We start from the raw sequence: 26,787 nt of genomic DNA, 5'->3' as shown, positions 1-26,787 counted from the left end.
ATTTAAAATCTACTCTTAGCAATTTTCACGTATACAATACACTGTTAACAACTGTCACCATTTTGTATGACAGATCTCTTGAATCACCATTCTTTATATTATACATATAACTTACAATTGGACAATAATCCAGGATTGGGTAGTATACTGTGTCTTTAGTATACTGAAACAAATCTCAAAATGATTGAGCAGTTTAAAAAGTCTTTACTCTTAAAAGAATCAACCTTTTACCAAACTGATTATACAAAACTTTTAAATTATTGGTAACAAGAATATCTAGAGCACAATCTTAAGGTATAAAGTATAACCACACAAATGATACATACTAAATATTTACAATGTTGATAAGAACTAATTACATGCACAAAAATAACAAAAGAGTTCCTGCTTATATTTCATACTATACCATTTCAATGTTCAATTATGTTCTCTTGATATGGCTCTTCGATTCATATTTTTCAAAATTCACCTCAATTTGAAGCCTTCTTTTTGCATCTCTACTGCCACAGCGAGGTAGTCTCTGTGTTAGTCTATTACCTAACGTCAGATTCTTTCCTCTCAAATTCTTTTAAACAATGACAATCAGAAGCAGCAGCATTCATTGACTATATCACATTCATGCTCAAAAACACTAAGTAAAATTCAAGTGCCTCCAGAAATCCACACACAAACAAAAAAGTGTTAAAAACAAACATGCAATGGCCTGGTCTAGCATTCAAGGCTCTTAAGAGTCTGGTCCTAGACAATACAACTAGTTGAAACACTGATTAATCCCACAGATACCTCTGCTTTTGCCAAATGACCTTATTTATTGCCCCAGAATACATCATATGCTCTCCCATATGTGAACTTCTGCACTTGAGTTTTCCATACCTGCTCTGCGAATCAAACATTATCTAGCCTTAGTTCCTACTCAAATCCTACTTGTTTGAGGACACTTCAGATCCCTGTCAGAAGAGATCTCTTTTTATATATTACTAATTTATACATTACTAATTTCATATTTAACAGTACAAGGCAATGATTTCTACCAATGGTTTTGTCTTATCTTCCTGATTTCACAATGAACCTCTCTTACTGCCTGGCATAGGACTAACCACAGAGTAATCACTGTATAAGCATTTGTTAATTTTATTTTACCCAAGAGAGGAACTCTCAATGGTGTGGCAGACACTGTTGGTTGTCCCCACACCTGTCTCTTCTTACCTAATAAGAGAATTTTTAGTAGACCACATAGGCACTCAGCTAAAAACTCTATTTCCAGCTTCCCAAGCAGGTATGACTAGCTTTTGGCCAAAGGGATGTGTGATGCCTTTAAAATGGAAATTTACCTCCTACTTTAGTCCCTTCCACACTCCTGTTGTCTGGAATGCAGAACTTGTGGTGAGCCATTCCAGACTTTTCCGATGAGAGCAAGACACTGGGGGTGGTGGAGAACAAGAGAAAAGGACTCTGCGTCTTAAAAATTCTAAGGGGCAGAGCTGCCACACCAGCTCAGACTTTTACTTGAGAAATAAACTTCTATCTTCTTCTTCAAGCTACTGTTATTTGGTGTGGGGTAAGGGGAGAGGCTTTCAGAGCAGCTATATTTAACACTCTAACTAAATCAAGTTTGTGTTAACTCCAAATTTAGAGGCAAAAATTTCAATTTCTAAGAAAGGGTTCATAATTTACCCCCAAAAGGTTAGGAACCAAAGTATTAACTAGCCATGGACTTCAGTGTTAACATGCTTAATTTTATAAGAAGAGAACATCATGTTTTGAACTGAATACGTGTTAGAAAATAATTTTTAAAGATTGATGATGCTCTTAGCCTTCTAGCGTCAGGCAGCAACAATCTGAAGCCCTGAGTTATAATAACTTAAAATAAATTGTACTACTACAACAGAATTATCTTGACACTGAACATTCTCTGTTTCTCCTTGCCTTGGGTTCAAATTATATTAGAAGCTACATTTTGACATCAGCAAAATATATAATAGTCAATTAAAAGAAGATAGATATTTTCTTACTTCACAGATTTCTCAACACTTATTCACACTGCACCCTGAAAGCTAAGTGGAACTTAAAATGGACATAAAAATGTAAGCAAAGCATTTGACTTCGTGTAGTTACCAGCAATTAATTAAAAAATTCTCAAGTGCTCATTCAAAATTTATAAATTTGATTTCTAGAGAAGTCAAATTTAAGGTTGATAACTTAGAGTTGACCTCAATGCTTCTGGGGGTGAAATGGAGGAAGTACCAGGTCTGAAAGGCTTATAGCTTTGTGAAGTCTAAGTGAGAGGGAAAAAAATTAATACATATTAAATATACAAGAAGTCTAGGGAAGATTTGTGTTTGTAGGGAAAAGACTTGGGAATTCTAGATGACCCAAGGTGTGTCTGTTCTCAAAAATCAGTGCAGTGTTAGGACAAACTGACAGCTATAATTTAATTTATAATATTTTAAATTATAAAGTATAACTGAAATATTACATTCAATTCTGGATTCCAAATGTTATGATGGGTGCTGCCAAATATAGATCATCCAGGAAGATAAGAAGAAGATGGAATAAAAAAATCATCTGTTGTCAGGAATGGTTGTAGTAACAAAAGTGTTTAGCCGAAGAGAAAAAAAAATTAAGGGGAATCCATGACAGGATTTCCAAAACATTTTCAAAAACATGAAGGGATCTCATCAGCAGCACGGTTTATACATTTGTGTACTTCTCCCAAGCATAGAGCTATATCTAATATATGAAAATTATTGGTAGGCAGATTTAACATCTTTCTAAAAATAAAACAGTAAGAACTTTACTGCTCCTGAGATTAAGAAGCACCCAGAAACTATCTTTCAGGGAGTCTATACAAAGAATTCTTACATTGGGAAGAAGTTTGCAGCAGAATAACTGAGATTTCTATCTATAGCAGCAATTCACGTTAGAATAAGGTAAAGTTCTTTCTTAAGGAATAAGCATATATTTGTCTCTAGGAAATTATTTACATTTTAAACATTTTGCATACCCAAATGCTATGTGATTTTGTGAAGTGAGTCTGTGATTGTTCCATTCAAATATTTGGCTTGGTTTTTCTTTCTATACAATGTAGTTTTATTGAAAGAACATCTCTCAACTGCAGGAACTAGATTATACTTGACCATAGGTCACTGTGTATCCACGATGTCAGTCACTTGCAAATGAACATAACATGAGATACTTCCTTCTATGCAAATCACACCCCCATTCTGAGGTCTGTCCTAAATGGAGCTGTGCCCAGTGTACTGTCCCAGATCCCAAGTGGTGGAGCCAGGAGTGAAAGCCAGTGGAGTTTAGGGAGGGAGGGGCCTTAACTCCAGAGCCTGTGTCCCTAACCAACACATTGTAATAACTCTGTATTAGTTTTCTGTTGTTCAGAAAAAACAGACAGGACTGGCAGACTTGGAGGCCCAGAGACACCATACCTGATACAGTAGCCCTGGAATGAAAGGAGCAAAGATGGAAGACTGCTGGAGAACAATCAAAATGTGAAAATGCATTACAAAAGCTATAAAGTTTCCTCACTCAAGCTTCCTCCTACCTAGGCCATCCAGGGCCTGACATTTCATTACAGATGCATCCTAAAGGCTGTTCAGTCTTCAGGAGGGCTTTGTGAAACAAATACCCTTTGAAGCCTTAATACCTTAAAACCATAGCTGACAGTACTCAGGAGGGAAAGGAACTCAAGTGGGTAAGGGATTAGAGGGTTCCAGGAAAGGTGCTGAAGGAGGAAACAGAAGATATGAAGGGAATTCTAAACCGACTTAAAAATTGAGGGTAGATTTAACTCTGTAGTCATCAGGCGAAGGGGGCCTCAGGAATCACAGTGTCTTCAACCTCTTTCCCCTCAGTACTTTTGTTCCTCCCTATTTTGTTTTCCTTCTTTCCTTTTCCTTTCATTTCCTTTTATCTTCCCTGTAGACTGTGTATCTATCTCTCTTGTGTGCTCCTGCCAGGTGAGAGGTGTGACTCCAGAAGAAAGGAGACAGTGGCCTCTGTCACAAATGGCAAATAGTAAAACCTGCTGCCAGCAGCATCACTGAGGGTTAACAATGTATCAGGCATGAGAGGCTACAGGATGTGTAACAATAAATAAGAATATGGTGTTTACCACCAGGAGGCTTACAGTCTCCACAAAACCATAGGACAGGTAACATACACACATAAAGAAAATGTATACAACAGATAACATACACAGAAGAATAAAAAGAAGCAGCATAGTGTGATGATTATTTTTATATGTAAACTTGACTGGGCTATATGGTGCCCAGTTCTCCAGTCAAATACGAGACTAGTTGTTGCTGTGAAGGTATTTGCAGATGTGATTAACATTTATGCTCAGCTGACTTTAAGGAGAGCAGCTTACCCTCTATAATGTAAGTGGGACACATCCAATTATTGATGGTCATACAAAACCGAGGTTTCCTTGGGAAGAAGGAATTCTGTCTCAAGACCACAACATAAGAATCCTGCCTGAGTTTCTATCCTGATGGCCTGCCCTGTGGATTTAGGATTGCAGCATCAACGCTTACCTGAATTCCAGCCTGCTGACCTGTCCTACAGATAACCCCTATAATCACCAGTCAATTCCCTAAAACATCTGTGTTTCCCCACATATACATAATCTCTCCTGTTGGTTTTGTGGGGAACCTTGACTGATACACTAGTAAATAAGGGTAAGGTCCATTATGCTGCCCATTTAAGAGGCTCAATGATTGGTAGCAGCTCTCCACATTCCTTGCAACCCAAAAGCTTTGTCTCCAATTACTAAGAGTATCATTCACTTACCTGATATTCACTCACTTTACATAAGTCACTTTACATAAGTCAGTGGAAAGTCACTGGCTTTAGTTTGGTAACTTTGATAAATCCTTCTATATTATATACTCAAAGGTTAATTCTATTAATACCATTTTCACTTGCTTTTCTATTCCTGGTTTTTTGATTTCTCAAAAGTACCCATATTGACTCAATAAAAGCCTGATCAACATCATGACCATCTATAAAATCTTTCTGCTCCCAAGAAAATCTGTCATTATATATGCCACATCATCTTCCTTTTCTAATAATCAAAGTGTTTTCACTTAGATATAATGTGTAGTCTAAAGCTTTTGTATGTTTCTTCATCTGGAAAGGTCTATTTTAATTCTAAATGTTTTCTATTTTCTTGTTAAGGTTGTCATGGAGTTTTTTCCTTCTTCATCTAAATCATCTGGCAGTGATGATATTGCCTTAAATTATCATATCTGGCTAACAGTATAGTGCTGGTATAAGTCATCTCTGACTTATAAAAAAAAAAGTGTGTTAAAAATGTCAACTGCAAAGTACAAAGCAGTAATGTCATACTGCCCCTCCATTTTGGTGCATGATACGCACTAAACAGCAGGTGCTGATTTTCTCTGATATTTGAGATTGATAGCTTGTCTCTTTCGTATTACTCCCACCATCATTATGTTTAATCTACATTCACCCATGACACATTGAAACTTGCTGACTTTATAACTACTCTGTATGTAAATAAAATGAGTAAGAAACACAAAACTCAATAGGATAATAATTTCTGCCTTCCTATAAAATCAAACCTGCTCAACTGAATGTGCCTCTATTAGAACACGGGTGAAATCCTACAGCTAGCTCTCAGGTGTGCTCACAAGGCATGAAAGAGAACTCAATGTTCATCTGTATGTCTCAGTAATTGTACAGGCTATTTCAAATACAAGTGAGACAGAGCACTCCAATTACCATAAATTAAATCAAAAGGTTTCCAAATGGAACAAGGTATAGGAAAGTTCTGGCAAGTTTACACAACTGTGTGGTTGAAAGTTTTCCTCTTTCCCATGAAACATAATATAAAAGTACTTAAGATGACATTTGAAAGGAAACAAATCCCAGCTGTTATTTTAAAAAATTATTTAGTATCATTTCAAATATAAAGTTTCTCTTTAATCATTTAATTGACATGTGTCCCATTAAAACATGCAATTATCAGTCATATACAACATGCAGCATGCAGTAAATGGACAGCATAGGTTAATAACCTGGAAGCATAGGATCTGAGAATGTGAGAGCAAGTTAAAGACAAGAGTTCCTCTCCATTGTCACTGAGGGTCGAGAAGCAATGCTGAAGCGTAGAACAGTGAGAGTGGGGGAAACACAGTTTGTCCAACACATAAACATATCTCCGCAAGTGGCGGCAGGTATAACTGAAAGACAAAGGTAAAAGGAGAGAAACAGAAAGAGAGGAGTTTTCCTTTGAAAAAATAAATCATTCTTTATGTCCTCAAAGCTTTCTCTGTATCTTCACTAGATGGTGCCAAAGAAAAAAGAACTCTTAAAAGAGAATATAAAAAAGAAAAAAAAAGAAAATGAACAACCCAAACAAAAAAGACCTGAATTTCACAAAAAAGATATGTCAAATAAGCACATAAAGAGATGCTCAACAACATACTTCATTAGGGAAATGCAGAAATCAAAACAGCAATGAAACACCCTACTGACCCATTAGAATGTCAACATCCAGAATGCTGATAAAACCAAGTGCTAACAAGGATAGGGAGCAGCAGGAACTGTCATTCATTGCTGGTGGGGAATGCAAAATAGCACAGCCACTTTGGAAGACAGTTTGGCAATTTGTTACAAAACTAAACTTACTCTTATCACACAATCCAGCATTGTACTCCTTAGAATTTACCCAAAGGAGGTGAAAACTTATGTCCATATAAAAACCTGCAGACAAATGTTATAGCAGCTTTATTCATAATTGTCCAAACTTAGAAGCAACCAAGATGTCCTGCAGTAGGTGAACAGATAAAATGTGGTATATCCAGACAATGGAATAGTATTAACTACTAAAAGAAATGGGCTATCAAGTCATGAAAAAACAAAGAAGGGCTGGGTATGATAGCTCACACCTGTAATACTAGCATTTCGAGAGGCCAAGGCAGGAGGATCATTTGAGGCCAGGAGTTCAAGACCAGCCTGAGCAAGAGACCCCATTTCTACGAAAAATAGAAAAGATTAGCCAGATGTGGTGTTATGTGCCTGTAGTCCCAGCTACTTGGGAGGCTGAGACAGGAGGATCATTTAAGCCCAAAAATGTGAGGTTGCAGCGAGCTACAATGCCGCCATTGTAGTCTAGCCAGAGCAAAAGAGCAAGACTCTGTCTCCACAAAAATGAAAAATAAAAATAAAGACATGGAGGAAACTAAATGCGTATTTTTAAGTGAAAAAATCCAATCTGTAATAGATTATATACTCTGTGATCTAACCATATGACATTCTAGAAAAGGCAAAACTACAGAGACAGTAAAAGATGAGTGATTTCCATGGGGTAGGGAGGGGTAAGGGATGAACAGACAAAGCATAGAAGGTTTTTAGGGCTGTGAAACTACCCTGTATGATGCTATAATGGTGGATACATATGTTTGTCAAAACCCATAAAATGTACTACACCAAGAGTGAACCCTAATGTAAACTATGGACTTTGGGTGATAATGGCTTGTCAGTGTAGGTTCATCAATGGTACAAAAAATGCACCACTCTGGTATGGGATGATGTGTTTCCCCGAAAATAAGACAGGGTCTTATATTTATTTTTCCTCAAGAAGACACCCTAGGGATTATTTTCAGGGGGTGTTTTTTTTTTTTTAAGTATGGTACAACAATCTATATTTATTCAAATATAGTTAAGTCATCTTCTTCTGGAACATCATCATAACTCTCCAAATCCCGAATTCCATCCTGAATTTCTTGCGGCTCTATTTCCTTTAGAACCATTGGCCCCAATCTCTCATGTTGAGCAATAGAGCTCTCATGGGGCAGATGAGAAGGGCTGCTCATCTTCTTTACCGCTCCACGAGGAAATGCATGGGTTGTGCTGATACGCTGCGTAGCCACGCCCATCATTAGGTCTTATTTTCAGGGTAGGGTTTATATTGCACAAATGCTTAGAAATCCTAGTAGGGCTTATTTTATGGGTAGGTCTTATTTTCAAGGAAACACGGTAGTGAGGGAGGTTGGGTGAGCAGGGGTATATGGGAACTCTTTGTACTTTCTGCTCAATCTTGCTGTTAACCTCAAACTGCTTTAAAAAAGAAGTCTTTAAAAGGATAAAAGAGGCCAGGCATGGTGGCTCACACTTGTAATTCTAGCACTCTGGGAGGCCAAGGTGGGTTGGCCTCCAAGATCACCAAGGTCAGGAGTTCAAAAACAGCCTGAGCAAGAGCGAGACCTCGTTCCTACTAAAAATAGAAAGAAATTAATTAGCCAACTAAAAATATATAGAAAAAATTAGCCAGGCATGGTGGCACATGCCTGTTAGTCCCAGTTACTCGGGAGGCTGAGGCAGAAGTATCGTTTGAGCCCAGGAGTTTGAGGTTGCTGTGAGTTAGGCTGACACCACGGTACTCTAGTCCGGGCAACAGAATGAGACAATGTCTCAAAAAAAAAAAAAAAAAAAAAAAAAAAGGATAAAAGATATATTCACAGGGAGAAGAGTCTCAAAATATGAGGTGGTCATTAGTAAACCACATATAATCTGCCTTGATAGAACAAAGTGATTTAGTGTTACGATAAATTCCTAGTGGGCAGGCAATAAGACTACAATAATATGGAAAATGCTATGGTAGAGGGGAATACTGAATTAGGAGTTAGAAACCCTAGCTCACCCTTCGGCAGCTTTTTAACAGTGGGTATGTGATCTCTCTAAGCCTCTGTGCAAAAGCAGCAAAACAGAAATAAAAACTTTAAATTACTCCTAAATTTTGAAGTGATTATTACAAACAAGTAGAATAATAAGAGGTGTGGTAATAATTATCATAGTCAGAACAATTTTGCTAATGTCACATTTCAGGCCATTTAAAAATAACAAGTTTAAAAGAAAATGTAAAATCCATCTGACAAGATGAATCAATAAAACATTAAACATATAGGACGTGATATGCCTAGACTACTAGTCTTTGAAAACCATGTCTAGAGAACCACACCAAAAGCATATCAAATTATCAAGAGAGTGATAGGTGATTTTTAAATTATGTTGAACTCAAAATAAAACTAATATATTAGAAGATCTGAAATGGCAAATTTCCACAAATGAATAATCCACTTGTCCATTCAACCACTAACCAACCACAACCAATCAGCTAGGTAGTATCTACTATCTGTTGCATGTAGGAACTGTGCTGGGCACTGAAGACAGGATGGACAAAATGCACACAACCCCTACCCTTAAGGAATGTGTACAACCTAGAGGAGAGGACAGCTATGAGAGAACAATAAAATCCCACTGAAAATGAACAAGTCTTAAGAAGCTAATAATGTCCAAAATAGAGTAAAATTTAAAAATCTTTTAAAGTAGGCATATACTTACATAGATATTTCTACTGAGTCCTGGAAAGGACCCCAGGACTCAATCCAGCAAAGGAAGGCAAAAACTTAAGAGAACATCAAAACTGTGTTCTTAAAAAAAACACCAAAAAACTGTGTTCTTTAAAAATGTGAACCACCACCACTTTAAAGAAGTGATCACAGTTAATATTGTCATCAGTAATGGAACAAGTAAACACCATATCTCCTGATACGATCACAGCATAGCCAAAATCTAATCCTGAAAAATCAGACAAACCAAAATTGAGCGGCATTCTCAACTAACTAACTAACTAAATAAATAAATAAATAAAAAGAGCAAACATGTTCTGAACAGTTTAAATTTTCAAGGCCATGAAAGACAAAGACAAACCAAAGAACCATTCCAGATTAAAGATAATGAAAGAGGACAATTAAATATAACGTATGATTCTCGTATTAGATCCCTTACTGTGAGGGAGAGAAAATGACATTTTTTTTCCTAGAAGGAAAATTAATGGGAAAAATGGCAAAATTTAAATGCTTATAGACAATAGTATTTTTATCATTAATATCCTGATTTTGACAAATGTCCTTGTTTTAAGAAATACACACTGGAGTATGGCGTATAAAGGCACCTCATGCTAATAAACTTATTCTCAAACATTTCAAAAAATGAGAGACAAACACAATGATAAAGCAAATGTGGTAAAATCTGAACATTTGGGGAATGTGAGTTAAGGGTAAATAAAAATTCTTTGTATAATTATTGGAATTTTTGGTAAATGTGTAATTTCAAGATAAAAAGTTTTCAAAAATAAATATTAAAACATAAAAAAACTAATGTTTTAAAAATCCAAAAACAATGAAAATGGAAGTAGACTTTTTGATAAACTCAAAAATATTCATTTTAAGATTATGGGATTCAAATTTAGAGCCCTAAAATGTCATTCTGACCTCTACACTTAAAGCTTAGGACATCAGAAAAACTAGAGCGTGGGAAGTAAGCAAATGTGGTCTGGAGCTACCCCATAAAAAACACTCACTGTAACTTAAGAGTTGCACTTTCATGAAAAATAAAATTTCCTTAGTGCCTTCTTATATGAAAATGTCCAAGATTATGCAACATAAAGTCCTGAAATGTTACTCGATATGGTTATGCTTCACCAAAATAAAGTATAAAAATGTTCTATCCTAGAACAACAGTCAAGTCTCTAAAAGATGGCAAAAACCACAGGCAAAAGAGTAATGCTTTAAAAAGACCCTAGAATCAAGTTATTCAATAATGTATTTCATAGTATTTTGACAAAATCATAACATACTTTCATAGTAACTTTTTACTAACTTATATTTTTAATTATTTATATGTTTAAAGAACTTACAAAGAAAAATGAAATTACCAGGGGCAGGTTAAACTGCATCCAGACTATTCAGAATACTCTGTATATCCTTTTCCAATCCTCATTTTCCTTCCTTCTCTTCTTTCCCTGCTCCCTTCCTTCCCTCCACTTCTTGTTTCCTTTCTTTCTTAGAGAAAGCTCGTTAGCAGATCCATTAAGAGATTTAAAAATACCAAGACATTAAATTAATAATAAATGTTTAGGGCCTACATAAATAAAATTACAATAACTTACTATTAGGCATAAAAGAAATCTTGACTAAGTGAAGAGACAGTAGCACGTTTCTGTATGGGAAGACAAAATATCATAAAGAATACCACTATCCTTCACAGATTCCAAATCTCAATAGTAATATCTGATGTTGACAACATAATTCTAACAGTGGTTCCTGAATTTTTTTAGGTGACCATTTTAAAAGTTAAAAGATATGGATGCCCTTAGAGAAAAATGTACCAAGTTGTATATACACAAATTTTATATAAAATTTCAAGATATTCATGGAGCCACTAAAGCCCATTCATATTATCCTAATGCTTCAGATTCATGAAATGCAAGTACTGGACTCCTGTACAGCAGAAGAAATAGGTAAAATGAGTCAAGAAGACTTTGAAAAAGAAGTGTAATAAGGAAGGGTTTAACTATATGTTATTCAAATATATATATCTGACAATATGTATAACAATTAAAGTAAATGGTACAGGAAGAAGAATAGACACATGAATCAGTATAATAGCATAGAAAACTCCAAACAGAATCTAGTACATAATAAAGGCTACATGTAAACTTCGGAAAGGGCTGGGTGTGGTAGCTTCACACCTGTAATCCTAGCACTCTGGGAGGCTGAGGCGGGAAGACTGCTTGAAGTTAGGAGCTTGAGACCAGCCTGAGTAAAAGTGAGACCCCCATCTCTACTAAAAACAGAAAAAATTATCTGGGCGTGGCGGTGCATGCCTGTAGTCCAGCTACTTGGGAGGCTGAGGCAGGAGGATCGCTTGAGCCCAGGAGTTTGAGGTTGTTGTGAGCTTGGCTGATGCCATGACACTCTAGCCTTGGGGACAGAGTGAAACTCTGTCTCAAAAAATAAACTTTGGAAGGGAGTGGGATTTTCCATATGTATCTGTGAAAAAACTGGTTACTGACATGCCATGTGATGCACCACATATATGGCAGTGCCCATAAGATTATAATGGAACTGAAAAATTTGTATCACATAGCGATGTCACATTAAAACACAACGCATTACTCACATATCTGTGGAGATGCTGGTATAAACAAACCTACTGCTCTTCCAGTAACACATACAATTATGTATAGTACATAATACTTGGTAATGGTAATAAACGACTATGTTACTGGTTTATGTATTTACTATACTATACTTTTATCATTATTTTAGAGTGTACTCCTTCTACTTATTAAAAAAAAAAAGTTAACTGCACCACAGGCTCAAGCAAGTCCTTCAGGAGGCATCCCAGAAGCAGGCATTGTTGTCATGGGACATGACAGCTGAGTGCATGTTATTGCCACTGAAGACCTTCCAGTGGGACAAGATGTGGAGGTGGAAGACAGTGATATTGATGATCCTGATCCTGTGTGGGCCTAGGCTAATAATGTGTTTATGTCTTAGTTTTTTTTTGTGTGTGTGTGTGTGTGTGTCTTAGTTTTTAACAAAAAAAAGTTTAAAAAGTAAAAAAATAAACTTCAAAAATAGAAAAAAGTTTACAGAATAAGAATATAAAGAAAATATTTTTGTACTGCTGTAGAACATGTTTATGTTTTAAGCTAAGTTTTATACAAAAGAATCTAAAGTTAAAAAAATTAAAAGTTTATAAAGTAACTTTAGTAAACTTTAACTTTACTAAAGTTACGGTAAGCTAAGGATAATTTATTACTGAAGAAAGAATTTTTTTATAAATTTAGTATAGACTAAGTGTACAATGTTTATAGTCTACAGTAGTATATAGCAATGTCCAAGGCTTTTCACATTCACTCAGCACTCACTCACTGACTCACCCAGAGCAACTTCCAATCCTACAAGCTCCATTTATGTTAAATGCCCTATATAGATGCACTATTTTTTTATCTTTTATACTGTATTTTTACTGTACCTTTTCTATGTTTAGATATGTTTACTACTATGTTACAAATGCCTATTGTCTTTAGTACAGTAACATGCTGTATAGGTGTATAGCCTAGGAGCAACAGGCTATACCAGATAGCCTGGTTGTAAAGAAGGCTATACTACCTAGATTTGTGGAACTACATTCTATGATGTCCACACAACAGCAAAATCACCTAAGGATGCATTTGTCAGAATGTATCCCTGTTGTTAAGTGGCACATGATTGTATTTATTTAAAGCGTGAGATGTTTATCTTACACAGAAATTCAAACTAAATTCCAAATGAATTAGAGTTGAATGTAAAAACAAAAATGAATCCGCAAAAGAAACAGAAGAGTAAAAAAGAAGAAAGTGGGAGAAGTGGCCATTAAGAAAAAAGGTTGATCAATGTGACTATATAAACATTTAATAACTAAAAAAGTCATCAATAAAAAGATAACATCTAAATCATCAAAATGTGAACTGCTTTTAATCTAGTAATTCCTTCTATGAAATTAATATATTCTAGTAGCCTCATTAGCTTTATTTTTTTTTTTAAAAAGGCAAAACAACAACAGTAAAAACTAACCTCCCATCATCTAGAATTAAGATTTGAGTCCCTCTATATTTATGTTTATCAAGTCAATTTAAGTCCAGACACAAAAGTGAAATATGGGGCAAAGACAATGAGATAAAAGACAAAAGTAGACTCTAGGAATGATTTTGTCAATATGTACACAGGAATTCAACTACTATTCTTTTCCTCACTCATTGAAATTTTCTGAGCATATATTAAAAGACTGGTATCATTCTAAACACTTGGGATTCAATGGTACAAAAAGACAGACATGGGTTCTGATCTTATACAATATACATTTAAATAGAGGGAGATTAAGAATGAGTAAAAAAGGCCAGGCCGAGTGGCTCACACCTGTAATCCTAGCACTCTGGGAGGCTGAGGTGGGCGGATTGATTACTCGAGGTCAAGAGTTCGAAAGAATTAATAAAAAAAAAAAAAACAAGATAGTTTTAGTTAATGAAACAAAGAAAATATCACAAAGGGTGGTAGGAGAGGGGAGGTGGAGGAGCTAATTTCTAATTTGGGTGGTTAGGAAAGTCTTTAACAGTTGTATGACATTTGACCTGAGAAATGAATGCCTAAATCTACAATCTCAACTTCTCAAGTATTTGCTAACATTATCAACTAATATGCATTCCCTACTATATAACTGAGTAAAAATATTTCATGTCTACTGAAAGAGATGATATTAATAAACTTGTAAAGGGCTTAGATGTGAATAAGATGATGATTTATTTAGGTGGACAGAACCATAAAGAGGATTCTTGAAAATGGGCACTGTGATCTCAGAGTCACAGGGCTGGCAGGGTGCAGGAGGTCATCTCATTCAATCTTCTACCCACAGAAGAATGTCTTTCTAACTATCCCTGTAAGATGTTCACACTCCTCTTACCAGACATACTTAAGCAAAAAGGAACTCTCCTAATTTGACAAACAGCCCATACCACAGAGAAGTAAATATAGCAGATAGAAAATTTTTCCTACAAAATTCCTAACAGCTAAATCCTGTTCTCCTAACTTCTACCCAGGAATGAAACCTGGAATTAGATCCACAAAGTCGAAGTTATGATTTCCCACATGACAGCCTTTAAATATATGAAGAAATCTGTGAATCTCTTAATCTTTTCTTATCTGATTGACATTAAACATCTGTTCTTTCATCTCTCAGGGGCTATGGTTTCTAGATACTTCATCAATCTTGTTACTCTCCTTTGGATACTCTCATTGATTAATAAGCTTCTCAGCACATACCCAGGGCAGGGAAGAGTACTGTCTCACTGATGGTATTTATAATTGCTGGTACATGGTGATGATAAAGAAAAACAGACCAACTTTTTGTCAGTTTTATTATAGTTTTGAAATTTTTTACACACAGAGACAATAAATCAATCCTCTTATTGCCTGCCTGGATCCATGGTAAACCACTCATATCATCCCACCCTTCATATGACACTGCTCATTCTTAAAATATGGCAAAAAGAACTAAATACCTTACTCTACATGTGCCATGTTTTGGGCAGTGCTGAGATTATAGTCTATTAATACAATTATATATATATTCAAAAAATAAAGTAAATCCACAAAGAAAAAATTTCCTCAAATTGAAAATTAAAATAATGAATTGAACTGTATGTCAGGTGGTGATAAACTACACAAAGAATTATTTTGAATAAGTTTAAAATATATAATTGACTATACATACTCAGTGGGATATTTTCTAAGAATACAGACACAAAAAAATCCTAAACTTCATTCATTGACTTAGTAAAATATTAATATTATTGTGAAATAATTATTTATATACACACAGTAGAATAAAGAGAAATATTACATTAATGTTCAAAGAAGCAAATCAAAATTTTTGTTAAATAATAATCTTAAATTTGAGTCAGAATTAAAAGCATGAACGATCTTTTTCCTTTTCCAGAATTTATATTTTCCTAGCTTTGTACATTGAAGAGACCTAAAAAAAATTACAAACTCCTTAACAATGAATATCCACCCCCTTATCACCTGCCAACCAAACTGCAGTTTCTAAGTATCATGTCCACTAAAAGAAAACAGAGCTTCTTGGAAGAATGGCTGTTTCTAGGACTGAGACAGAAAAATGTACAAATGAGCCTCAGACATCCTGTTAGCCTAAAAGCAAGGAAACTATCAAAGACAAATGGGGTTTTATCAAAAGGACATTAAGAGACAACATAAGGGCCTCCCAGTGGCCACAGAGGAAACATTCAGAAATCAAAAAGAATAACCACTTGGCAAGTGACTGAAACATAATACATACATAAAAATCCAGAAGCTCAAAATAAAATACAACTAACAAATGAAAAACCAACAACCAAAACTGCATTGGTTACTACTAGAGGTAACAAAGGCATCAATCTCTAGACCTGAAAATTAAATATTGAAGGGAAAAAATTAAGCATAATTTCTGTCTTTTTAACTAATCATAATTGATCAGGGAAAATTATTTTTTACAGAAGAAGTGTACCTAACAAATATGTACATAATATTATAATTAGAAAATTGTCATTTGGTAGCCTGTTATAACTAATTCAGCTAAAGACCATTAATAGAGGAGATCATTACATGAAAGAACAATGGTGAAATTTGGAATGAAAGGATTAGGCTATCACCATGTGAACCCACTGTTCGATCTTACTGTGTATCCTATTATCCCAGGATAATTAGATATTATATATTTCCTATTATGATGCAATATAAAATATACAGGAACTCTTATTAAGTATTTTTTGCCAAAAAAACTGAATCTAAATGATCTATCCTCTAAAGTTAATTTTCAGTTTACAGGAGAAATCAATGAGAGGGTACAAATTAAAGGACATGGGAAGGAGCAAACAAATCCAGAATGTGGGATATTCTGTAAGACAACTAACCTCTTGATCAACTAGTCAAATATGTTTAGCTAAAGAGTAAAAAAAGATCAGCAACCTTTTTCTTAAAGGGACAGAGAGTAAATATTTATAGTCCATACTGTCTTACAACTATTTCACTCTGCAATTGCTATGAGAAAGCAGCCATAGAACACACATAATGAATGTCCCTAATGAATGTTCTAACAAAACTTTATTTATAAAAACCTAACCCTGTTAGATTGAAAAAAAAAAAAAACTAAGACACATAACTAATCAAATGTGGTATGAGGATTTTGTATGGATCCTAATTTGAACTACCCAAAATAAGCAGATATTTATTTATTTATTTATTTTGAGACAGAGTCCTGCTTTGTTGCCCAGGCTAGAGTGAGTGTCGTGGTGTCAGCCTAGCTCACAGCAACCTCAAACTCCTGGGCTCAGGCAATCCTTCTGCCTCAGCCTCCCAAGTAGCTGGGACTACAGGCATGCGCCACCATGATCGGCTAATTTTTTGCATATATGTTAGTTGGCCAATTAATTTCTTTCTATTTATAGTAGAGATGGGGTCTCGCTCTTGCTCAGGCTGGTTTTGAACTCCTGACCTTGAGCAATCTGCCCGCCTCAGCCTCCCAGAGTACTAGGATTACAGGCGTGAGCCACCGTGCCAGGCCTATAAACAGATTTTTAAAAAGATAATCAGGTACACTGTGAATGTGAGTTTGGTATCAGATGATATTAAGGAACTATTGTTAATATTCTTGGGTGGACAAACTAATTAAATAATCAAACTGATGTCAATGGGTAACAAAGTGTTACAAGTGAAACTTAAAATAGGCAGACTTGACCTGATCAGAGAGGTAGAAGAAGGTCATAAAAGTAATGATCTGGCCAAGCTTTAAAGGATGACTAAAGATAAGTAGGAAAATTACAAGCAGAAGGAACAACACAGACAAAGGACCTGGTCAGGAAGGAAACATGTCCCCATGTGTAAGCAAAGGACAGTGTGTCAGAGGAGTGGACATTGGGGGAGGAGAAAGGTGGAATCACAGAGGAATTCTGTCTTTATCCTAGGAACAATGGGAAGCACCTGAAGTATATTAAGCAGAAGAGCAGAAGTATATTAAGCACAAGATCTTCATTTTGAAATCATCAGTGTAGCTGCAGACTGATGAAGCAAGAGTTGATATCAGACATGATTTTTAAAAGTCACTGCAGTACAATAGAGACGAAGCGCAGTGATAAAGGAGAATGGATGGATTTAACAGGTAGTTATTGACAAGACTTGGTAATGAATTGGATATGGCAGGTGAGAGAAAGGCAGTGTCAAAAATGACTCCCGGGTTTCTGGTTTGCATAAAAGGTTGTGTCATTCACTGAGGCAGGAACAGAGAAAGAGGATCAAGGAAGGCTGGGAAAAAGCAAGACTTCCATTTTGGACATGCTAACTTTGAGATGACTGCTAAATCCAAAAGATGATGTTAAGTATCTGATTGGACATTTAGGTCTGAGGCCAGAGAATAGGGCTAGCCAGATATATGTTTGTGAATCATCTGTATACAGGTGGGAGTGGCTGTGACCTTCAGGAGAGAAAAGAGGGTTGTTACGGTCTGAATATTTGTGTGTCCCCCCAAATTCTATACTGAAATCTTAATCCTAACCTCAAAGGTGATGGTATTAGGAAGTGGGGTCTTTGGGAGGTAACTAGGATTAGATGAGGTCATGAGAGTAGAGCCCTCATGTATACAATTAGAGTCTTTGTAAGAGTCCCCAGACAGCTAGCATTCTCTCCCCACCATGTGAAGACACAGAAAAAACTGCCATCTATGAACAAGGAATCACATCCTCACTAGACACCAACTCTGCTGGCGCTCTGATTTTGAACTTCCCAGACTCCATAACTGTGGGAAGTAAATGTTTGTTGTTTATAAGCTACCCAGTTTATGGTATTTAGTTACAGCAGCCTGAACTAAGACATGGTGACCCTGAGAAATGCCAACATTTAAGAGTGACATAAGATCACTTTAAATCTAGATAGAGGAAGATAAACTTTTACAGAATTTTAGAGTGGACCAAAAAAACCACAAAGAAGATAAGGAAAGCAAGAAGAAATTGTTTTGAGGAAAGAGTGGTTAACAGTGTCAAACATAACTAAGAGGAGCAAATAAGACAGAAAATGTCCACTGGATTTGGCAAAATGGAAGTCACTAGTGACCAACAGTCCTTCTTCTTCATAATGTTAAAAATACCATTCATTAAAACACAAACTGAATATAAGACTTCTGAGATATCTTTAATCCCACCAATTGGCTTATTTACATACATTAACTATGCATTAAGTTTCCAGGGGATATTTTTACAAACCAAAAAATTTATAAAATAGCACACACACAGTATAAAACTTACATATCCAAGAAAATAAGCAGAGGAAAATCTGGGAAGAATGTTAGGAAACTACACAACAGTGGTGGAAGCATAGCCCCTGAAGCATTTAACTCCTGGCAGCAGAAGCCATTTTTCCTGGAGCTGAATCTACTGCCAGCAACGAATACCCTGGGAATCTCTAGTACGAAGGATTAACAGACTGGCTCTAGCACTGGAAAATACATTGAAAGGAACAATCCAGTACTAGCTCAAAAGGGATGAAATGACCTAATATCTTACTGCCAGATCTAGAAAGCAATGAAAATCATAATAATAACAATGGAGCTCTTTAACAATATAACATTATAATATAAAAACATCTTTTCTATGAGTTGTTTTATTATCTCAGTTGCTGAAGAAATTCAGACTAAGAAATCCCTAAATTTGCAGCATAAAACAATTTTTAATCAATAAAAATTTATACTATCATTGATACTTGAAATTTAATCATTCTGATTTAAAATTTTTCTGATAAAAATGTATAAAGATTTAAAACTTAAACATTTTTAGAAACTTAAAAAATAGCCAAATATTTTAAATAGAAATTTCATAATGTCTTTGTCAAATTACTTGCTTACTGATTTTAAAGTATTTGTTAGATTCAGATATAAATTTGGTAGTAACTATAGGAATAACTGAGGGACAAATTTTATTTCTAAGAACATTTTTGAGAACTTCAACTTGTCTTTGAAGATGTGATCACGGTTTATAGAATCTCATTGTCCTCTTCACAGAAAACAAAGTAAAGGCATTGATTTTCATATACTACCAAACCAAAGGGGTCAAGGCACTTAATACATTTTTTTTAAGTTTTGTAAATAGTAAGAGTCATATATGCCAGGTATCTTTAAAAAAAATAGACTAAGCAGATGGACACTTACATGATATTCATTAAGTATATCACTGTTCCTTGTTTTACAGATGTAATAATCTACATTTACAGGTGTGGATAAAAAGATCAATTTATTACCAACATTCCTTTCTACATGGCATGTATATAAAAAATGTTCTTTGACTTTGGACAAAGCAACTATTTAAAAAGAATGTTGTCATGGCTCTCCATGATATTTGCTCTGCACATGTGCAATATGGCCATGCAGCAATGTGAAGCTGGCTTGGTTCCCAGCAATGCACAGTTTGCTATATGGCTTGAAGTTGTAGTTCAATGTGTTAATAGTATGTTATTGTCTACTCTACTTGTAGCCTATAAGCAAGGCCTAAAACTTCACAAATGCAGACATTTGTTCCAAATTCCCTTCTAACATTTTTTTTCATGAACATAGAGTTAGGATGAAGGAAGCACTAATGGAAATCTCACAAGGAAAGAACAAAATTTACTTGAAAATAATTTCTTGATTAGATTTGTTTATAACATATATTTTAAAAGAAGCATTTCAATGTCATTATGTTCCTACTTGTACCATGGGAAGTGGTGGATTGACAGAGCACACATTAAAATGATTACTCCCACAGACACCAAATTGGTTCCAGTGGGAGTGGAGTTGAAGGGAAAAAAAGACATAAAGCACATGCTCATTACAGAAAGAGCTACCAAGGACATACAATTTGCCCTGAAATTTTTAAAATTTACCTTTTCACATCATCTGGAGAAATTAAGATACCTATTCTTAAAAATCTAGTCTTTGGGGGACATTAATGATGACTACACACTAAATTCAAAAGTATTCTTCAGTCTACACACATCTGTCTACACTGAATAATCTGGGGTATAAACACTAAGAATGTAATGGAAAGACTGAGTTCACAAACATATTCAGCACATTTTATGATCACCAAAAAGCTTGCTCACTTTTAAAGTCATTATATTTTATAAACTCCCTCTTGACAAAATGATTTATAACCATTATAAAATTCTTCTAAAAAACTTGAGTTCTAAGTTTTGATTCTTCAACATTCATGCCACAAATATTAGATAAGTTAGATAATCTGGAGTCATAAAACAATGCCAAATCTGCTGAGACTGATTAAATATTTATGTCACATCCTTTCTGTAGCAGAGCTGGAAAAATACACATAAGATAAAATGCTATATAATCTTAAGAGTTGAAAAGCTACTGGGGTCATTAAAATATGAAGCAATCATGATATATACAGAAATTATGCTAATAAGTCATCATGAAAGGATCATCTCAGAGTCATTTTTCAGTTGCACTCATATATATATACACTGAAACATTCACACTCCCTCGCCCTTTTACCCACATGGGTGTGGTGGCACACACTAAACCCACATCTGTGAGCTGGCGGGCAAGGATTGCCGGCGCTGTCTGTTACAGGAATGTGGTCATCAGAAATTGCAGCTCACTGGTGTGGGCGAAAAAAGCCTGATCCTGGTCTCACCAGTTCAATGCTCTAACCAGCCTAACAGATGTATGAGCCAGACTGCCACAGACATCGAGGGCCATACAAAGCACCTTCTTCTGGGGGAGAAAGGCAGGCCATACGTTCCCTTGCCTCTGGGTCTTTGCACCTGCTGCCAACTATCTGGAGACACTCCTTGTCCTTCTGGCATAGTCCTAACTCCTCCATTCTTTAAGTGTGACTCTTCTATGACCACCCCACCGCTCATTTGTACAGGTACATTTTGGTGCTTTCCCTTCTAGGATTCCACTGTGCCTGCCTCATGCTTACTACCAATATGTAACTTCATAGAATGCATTTGTAATTGTCTTTATTGTCTCTCCCTCCCAATCATAAGCTCTTTGAGGGCAGATGCTGATCCTAGTACCTAGCAGACTACTTGGCATAAGAAAGCACACTATTTACTAAATGGAGAAAACTCACAAAAATTAATGTTCCATAGTCAGTGATCCCCAAGTTGTCTTGTTTATAGGCGTTTCTATTCATCACAATTACCTTTGTATTATACTAACAGTCACAGTTTAGGCTGGGTTGAGATTCAGAGTCATAACCATAAACATAAAATTACTTCCCTCCTTAGGAATGAGCAAAGGCCTATAAATCACTGGCAATAGGAACTTATGTAATAATTTCTCTTTATAGCCTTAATTGCTAATTTTTTTAAATCTTAAAAAAAAAAATCACATGATTTTTCCAATTTGCAGAAATGCAAAAAATTCAATTACAATTATCCCTTTATTCATTCTACAAATTATTTTGGGTTATTTTGGATCAAAATTAGCAATACTCAACCAACCTCTAGAACTAGGGTACCTTATGAAAGGCTACATATCCTTTTTAAGGTGAAAGTTGTAACTGTTGGATGTAAGGAATGGTCAAGATGGGTTGAAAGGGATCATGAAGTGGGGGGGTGGGCAAGTTTATTGTGGATAGAAAGACACACTGAAGTGCTTTTCGGTGACAATTTATAGAAGGAGAAAATTTGGTACAAGGAAGACCTATAATATGATGGAAGGGACATAAGTTCTTAGTTATCTTACATCTAAATAAAGTTATTAGTCCTTTACTCTCCCTTCTCATTTCTATTTGGTATGCAATCTACAAGAAATTAACCAATAGTTACTCATCAGCTTATAATCTACTTGAAGACTCAAAAAATAAACATGCTAAAAGTTAAATGACAAGAAAACATAAGACATAAAAACAATTCATTATATTTACCATTTGACAAAATAATAAATCTATGACAATAAGAGCTATAGCAATAGGGACAGAAGAAACTATTATGGACTATAAAGAATTAAGTATTGGGGTGGGAGGGGGAGAAGGGGATGAGTATATATATACAAAATGAGTACGATGTGTACCATCTAGGGGATGGACACGCTTTATGCTCAGACTCGAGGGGGGAGGGGAGGCAAGGCCAATATACGTAACCTTAACATTTGTACCCCCATAATATGCTGAAATAACAAAAAAATAAAATAAACACAAATTTTGCAGAAAGTTAAAAAAAAGAAGTATTGGGAGAAGAGTATTATGTGGGTATTATGGGTTGAAATGTTTAAAATACACTGTTAAAAGAAAAGGCAAGCCATAAACTGGTAGAAATAAATATATTTTGCAAAACCCATAGCTATTAAGGACTTATATCCAAAATATAAAAAGAACACTCAAAACCCCAAAATAAAAAACCCAATTCACGGACAAAAGATCTGAACAGACATTTCACCAAAGAAGATAAATGGATGGGGAAAAAGAACATGAAAAGGTGCTCAACATTAGTAGTCATGGGAAAATGCAAATTAAAACCCTGAGATAGCAGTATATAACTATTAGAATGGCTTTTATAAAAAGACAACACTAATTGCTGGTTGGGATGGGGAGTAACTGGAATTCTCCATATATCACTGGCAGGAATGCAAAATGGTACAGGCACTTTGGAAAAGAGTTTGGCAGTTTCTTATAAAGTTAAACATGCACCTACCATATGAACAAGAAACACTACTCCTACGTATTTACCCAAGAGAAATGAAAACTGAGGTGCCCACAAAATCCTTTATACAAATATTTATAGCAGCTTCATACATAATTACCCCAAAATGGAAACACCCCAAATGCCCTTCAACTGCTGAATGGATTAACTGTGGTATCCATATAATAGAATACTGCTCAGTAATAAAAAGTAATGATACACACAAGAACATGGACACATCTCTAGACCCAAAAAACTACAAAGTATATGATTTCACTTATGACAATCTGGAAAAGAAAAAACTGTTAGACAGAAAGGGGTTTGGGTAGTTGGAGTTGACTACAAAGTAGCACAAGGCAATCTTTTGGGAGATGAAACTATCTTGATTGTGGTGGTAAATACATGACTATATGTGTTTGTCAACTTAAGTATATGCTAAAAAAGGGAAATAATATATAATGAAACAAAATTTTTAGCTGTCTAAAAAATTAAAACCACTACACATTAGCTTTTGCTATTCAAATATACCAACTGTATTCAATGGAAGAAGAAAATTGGATTATAAATTTTAAGCTCAGTTCTAATAAGTCCTCTTCAAGCACAGGCCATTTGCTTTTGTAAAAGCCTTTAATATTAAGCTCTTTATAATCTCTATACTTTCTACATTTCTTTTCCAGAGTAGTATCAAAATTTCTTACTATTCTCAAAACAGGACTACTATCAGACATCTGGGAACAAAATCAAGTGTTTCTTGCAATAACAGAAACTTGTTAACATCCTACCCAAAATGAACTACACTGAAATTAGATAAGTTATTGAGAAAAGCTTACCACACCCTGAATACCACAGTGATGGCTCATTCTATATCAACCTGTGTATTGGTCCCAAACAAATGAAAGGCTCATTAGAGAAGAATTATTTCTCGAGGTCTTAATGGAAGTCAGAGGAAACAGTCAATGAAGCACTAAATATTTAATTCAAAACACTCAGTATACTTGGTTTGGTACCCTGAGACATATGCCTTATAATTAATAAAACAGATTTTCTCCATAAGAATCCACATTCTGTCTGCTATCAGATAAAATTCTATAGAAGATAGAGAACAAAAGAGAATAAATAATAGAACCATGTAGAAAAACTAAATAACCTATATGTAGAAATAAAAGACAAAAAAGAATGTTTCCACATCAAAAATTTTTTAAAATGCAGAGTTTAAATAATCAAATAGAGCTAGTATTTATTTTAAAAATCCAATGACTTCATGAATGACACAAAGAATGCTATTGTGTACAATAGCCATCCTTTAGACAGATACAATAATTCAGAATAATACACTGCCTTTTGAGAAGTTCAAGGAACCTTAAGATCAACCTTGTTACTCCACTTAAAGAAGTATTTCTAATTTTCACCTTAGTTATTTATTCATGTATGTAGGCAGATATGTGTGCATGTATTTAAAACAATAGAATCCTTTCTTCCAATGAAATCTGATGTGAAAGAGGAACATGGAAAACAGATAAAAGCATAACACAGCTGCTCTGGGAGAAGTAAGGTGAGCAACACGAGAGCCCTGGTTGTTCATGTTGCCACCAGCAAAGAAAACAAGAAATCTACAGGAGAACAACTAAACTAAACCTGAAAAGCACTGCTTTAAAGGTTTCAGAATCACAAAATCTTGGACTGGGAGAGACCTTACTTTACTTAACTTTCCATCCATCTCTTAAGGTACCTCCAAAGGTATGAAGCCACAGTTGGATAGCTTAAGTACTCTTAGCTCTCTCAGGGTAAGTACAAATGCGGGTCACAGTTGCACTTTTCTATGTGAAAGACACATGTGAAATATATGAACTAGCTACCATATCCCTTTTATAGTTATTAATATCATCATGTTCTCTTGGCAAAATGAAGTAGGGTTAGAGTGGATCTATTTGTATCAATTCCACTGAGTTAGTGGCAGTCTAGCTCCAACTCCAGTGAAATAAACAGCCATTAAAATGCTTCATACAATACTAGCACATCTGGAGCTGAAAAATTATCAGAAGAATCTTAGTCAAAGTCTAAATACAGGCCGGGCGCCGTGGCTCACGCCTGTAATCCTAGCTCTCTGGGAGGCCAAGGTGGGCGGATTGCTCAAGGTCAGGAGTTCGAAACCAGCCTGAGCAAGAGCGAGACCCTGTCTCTACTATAAATAGAAAGAAATTAATTGGCCAACTAATATATATAGAAAAAAAATTAGCCGGGCATGGTGGCGCATGCCTGTAGTCCCAGCTACTCGGGAGGCTGAGGCAGGGGGATTGCTTGAGCCCAGGAGTTGGAGGTTGCTGTGAGCTAGCCTGATGCCACGGCACTCACTCTAGCCCAGGCAACAAAGCAAGACTCTGTCTCAAAAAAAAAAAAAAAAAAGTCTAAATACAAACTGTAAACACTAGCTAGTCTTGAAGAAGGCCACGTCAACATGATTCCTAAAATTGTGTCTGTATCTGATTTTATTTCTGCTGGTAGGCAAAGGAACAGACGTTAGAAACAAGAATATTTTAGAAGTAAACATTTATTGATATATAATAAAAAAATAAGTAATTCCTTTATAATAGTCAGTTGTATACTTTCCAAAATTCTTTTTTCTTGCCAGCCTGATGTTTTTTAGTTACACATGTGATTTTCCTATTCCCCTACTTTTACCTATTGAAATATTATTCATCTTTTAAGATCTTGTCTAAATGATATGTACTTTATAAAGTCTTCTGTTTTATCCTAGGTTGGAATTATTCTCCTCACCTTCCATATTCCTATAACACTGTGCACCACTTACCACTTTCTGTATTAATATATTAGCTGATCATATAGAAATTTTACTGGATTGAGACTGAATTTCTTATTCCTAAAGTGTTCTTTCAAATTTTCTTTGAGTAAATAAGACATTTAGGTGTTAAAGGAATTATGGAGACACATAATGCAAAAAATGCATAGACTGGCTTTATAAACTGTGGGGGTGTCTAGCTGAGACTCAATACAATATCTAAAAATGTACCTTTCACAGAACAGTTGGATGAAAAAGCATTCACTGTAGTTTTATGAAATAGCTTCTCTCACTCAAAATGCCATATGAGTAACATTTTGATTCATTCAAAAATAATTACTAAGACTTACTCTGTAAAAGCACTGTGCCATGTATACAAGAATAGCAAAATAAATCAAGACTAGATGCTCTTTCAGGTACCTAAAAGGACACTGCACTAAAATATCAAGTTACAGTGCAATTTCTCATCCATCTGATACTAGAGACCTTTAATTTGCCCATGAAGGTGCTGCTGCCCCACTCCCACAACGTGGTAGTTGTGCTACTGTATTTCCCTCTCCTTTCTTGGTTTCCAATGATTAGAAAAATGCATTTGGTGGGGCAGAGGCTGTTGACTGCTTCCCCAGTGATCCATTTCTCCTTTTCTTCTACACTAACAGAATTTTTTAGCTGGGCACATGGCTATAGTGAATAAAGACTAAAATTCTCGGGTTCCACTGCTGTTAAGTATGGTCACATGATTAAATTCTGACCTACCAGATCTAAGCTCCCCTAGCAACTACTAGGAACCTTCCCCAAGAATCCCCCAGTGCCTCGTCTCATCTTTTATTCTTCCATCTCTTCCTTTATGATGTGGCTTGAACTCAGAAGCTGACTGGGACCATAAGAGGGAAGACC

General features: G+C 35.5%; 1 protein-coding gene across 2 annotated transcripts in view; it reads right to left on the bottom strand.

The window, feature by feature from the left end:
• The window catches only part of DYM (dymeclin), a 351,414-nt gene that overhangs the window by 155,188 nt on the left and 169,439 nt on the right, over positions 1–26,787 (bottom strand). Inside the window, exon 14 of one of the 2 annotated variants that reach the window (XM_075993890.1) lies at positions 6,054–6,218. The exons of the other annotated variant lie outside the window; for it this stretch is intronic. Coding sequence (XP_075850005.1) covers positions 6,054–6,218 — 165 coding nt within the window. The remainder of the gene's footprint in view (positions 1–6,053; positions 6,219–26,787) is intronic. 2 annotated transcript variants of the gene reach the window in all.

This window comes from Microcebus murinus, chromosome 17, assembly GCF_040939455.1.
Source record: "Microcebus murinus isolate Inina chromosome 17, M.murinus_Inina_mat1.0, whole genome shotgun sequence".
In the NCBI taxonomy this organism is placed as follows: domain Eukaryota; kingdom Metazoa; phylum Chordata; class Mammalia; order Primates; family Cheirogaleidae; genus Microcebus; species Microcebus murinus.
Note: the sequence above shows the minus strand (reverse complement) of the source record. Positions and strands in the feature narration are given on the sequence as shown.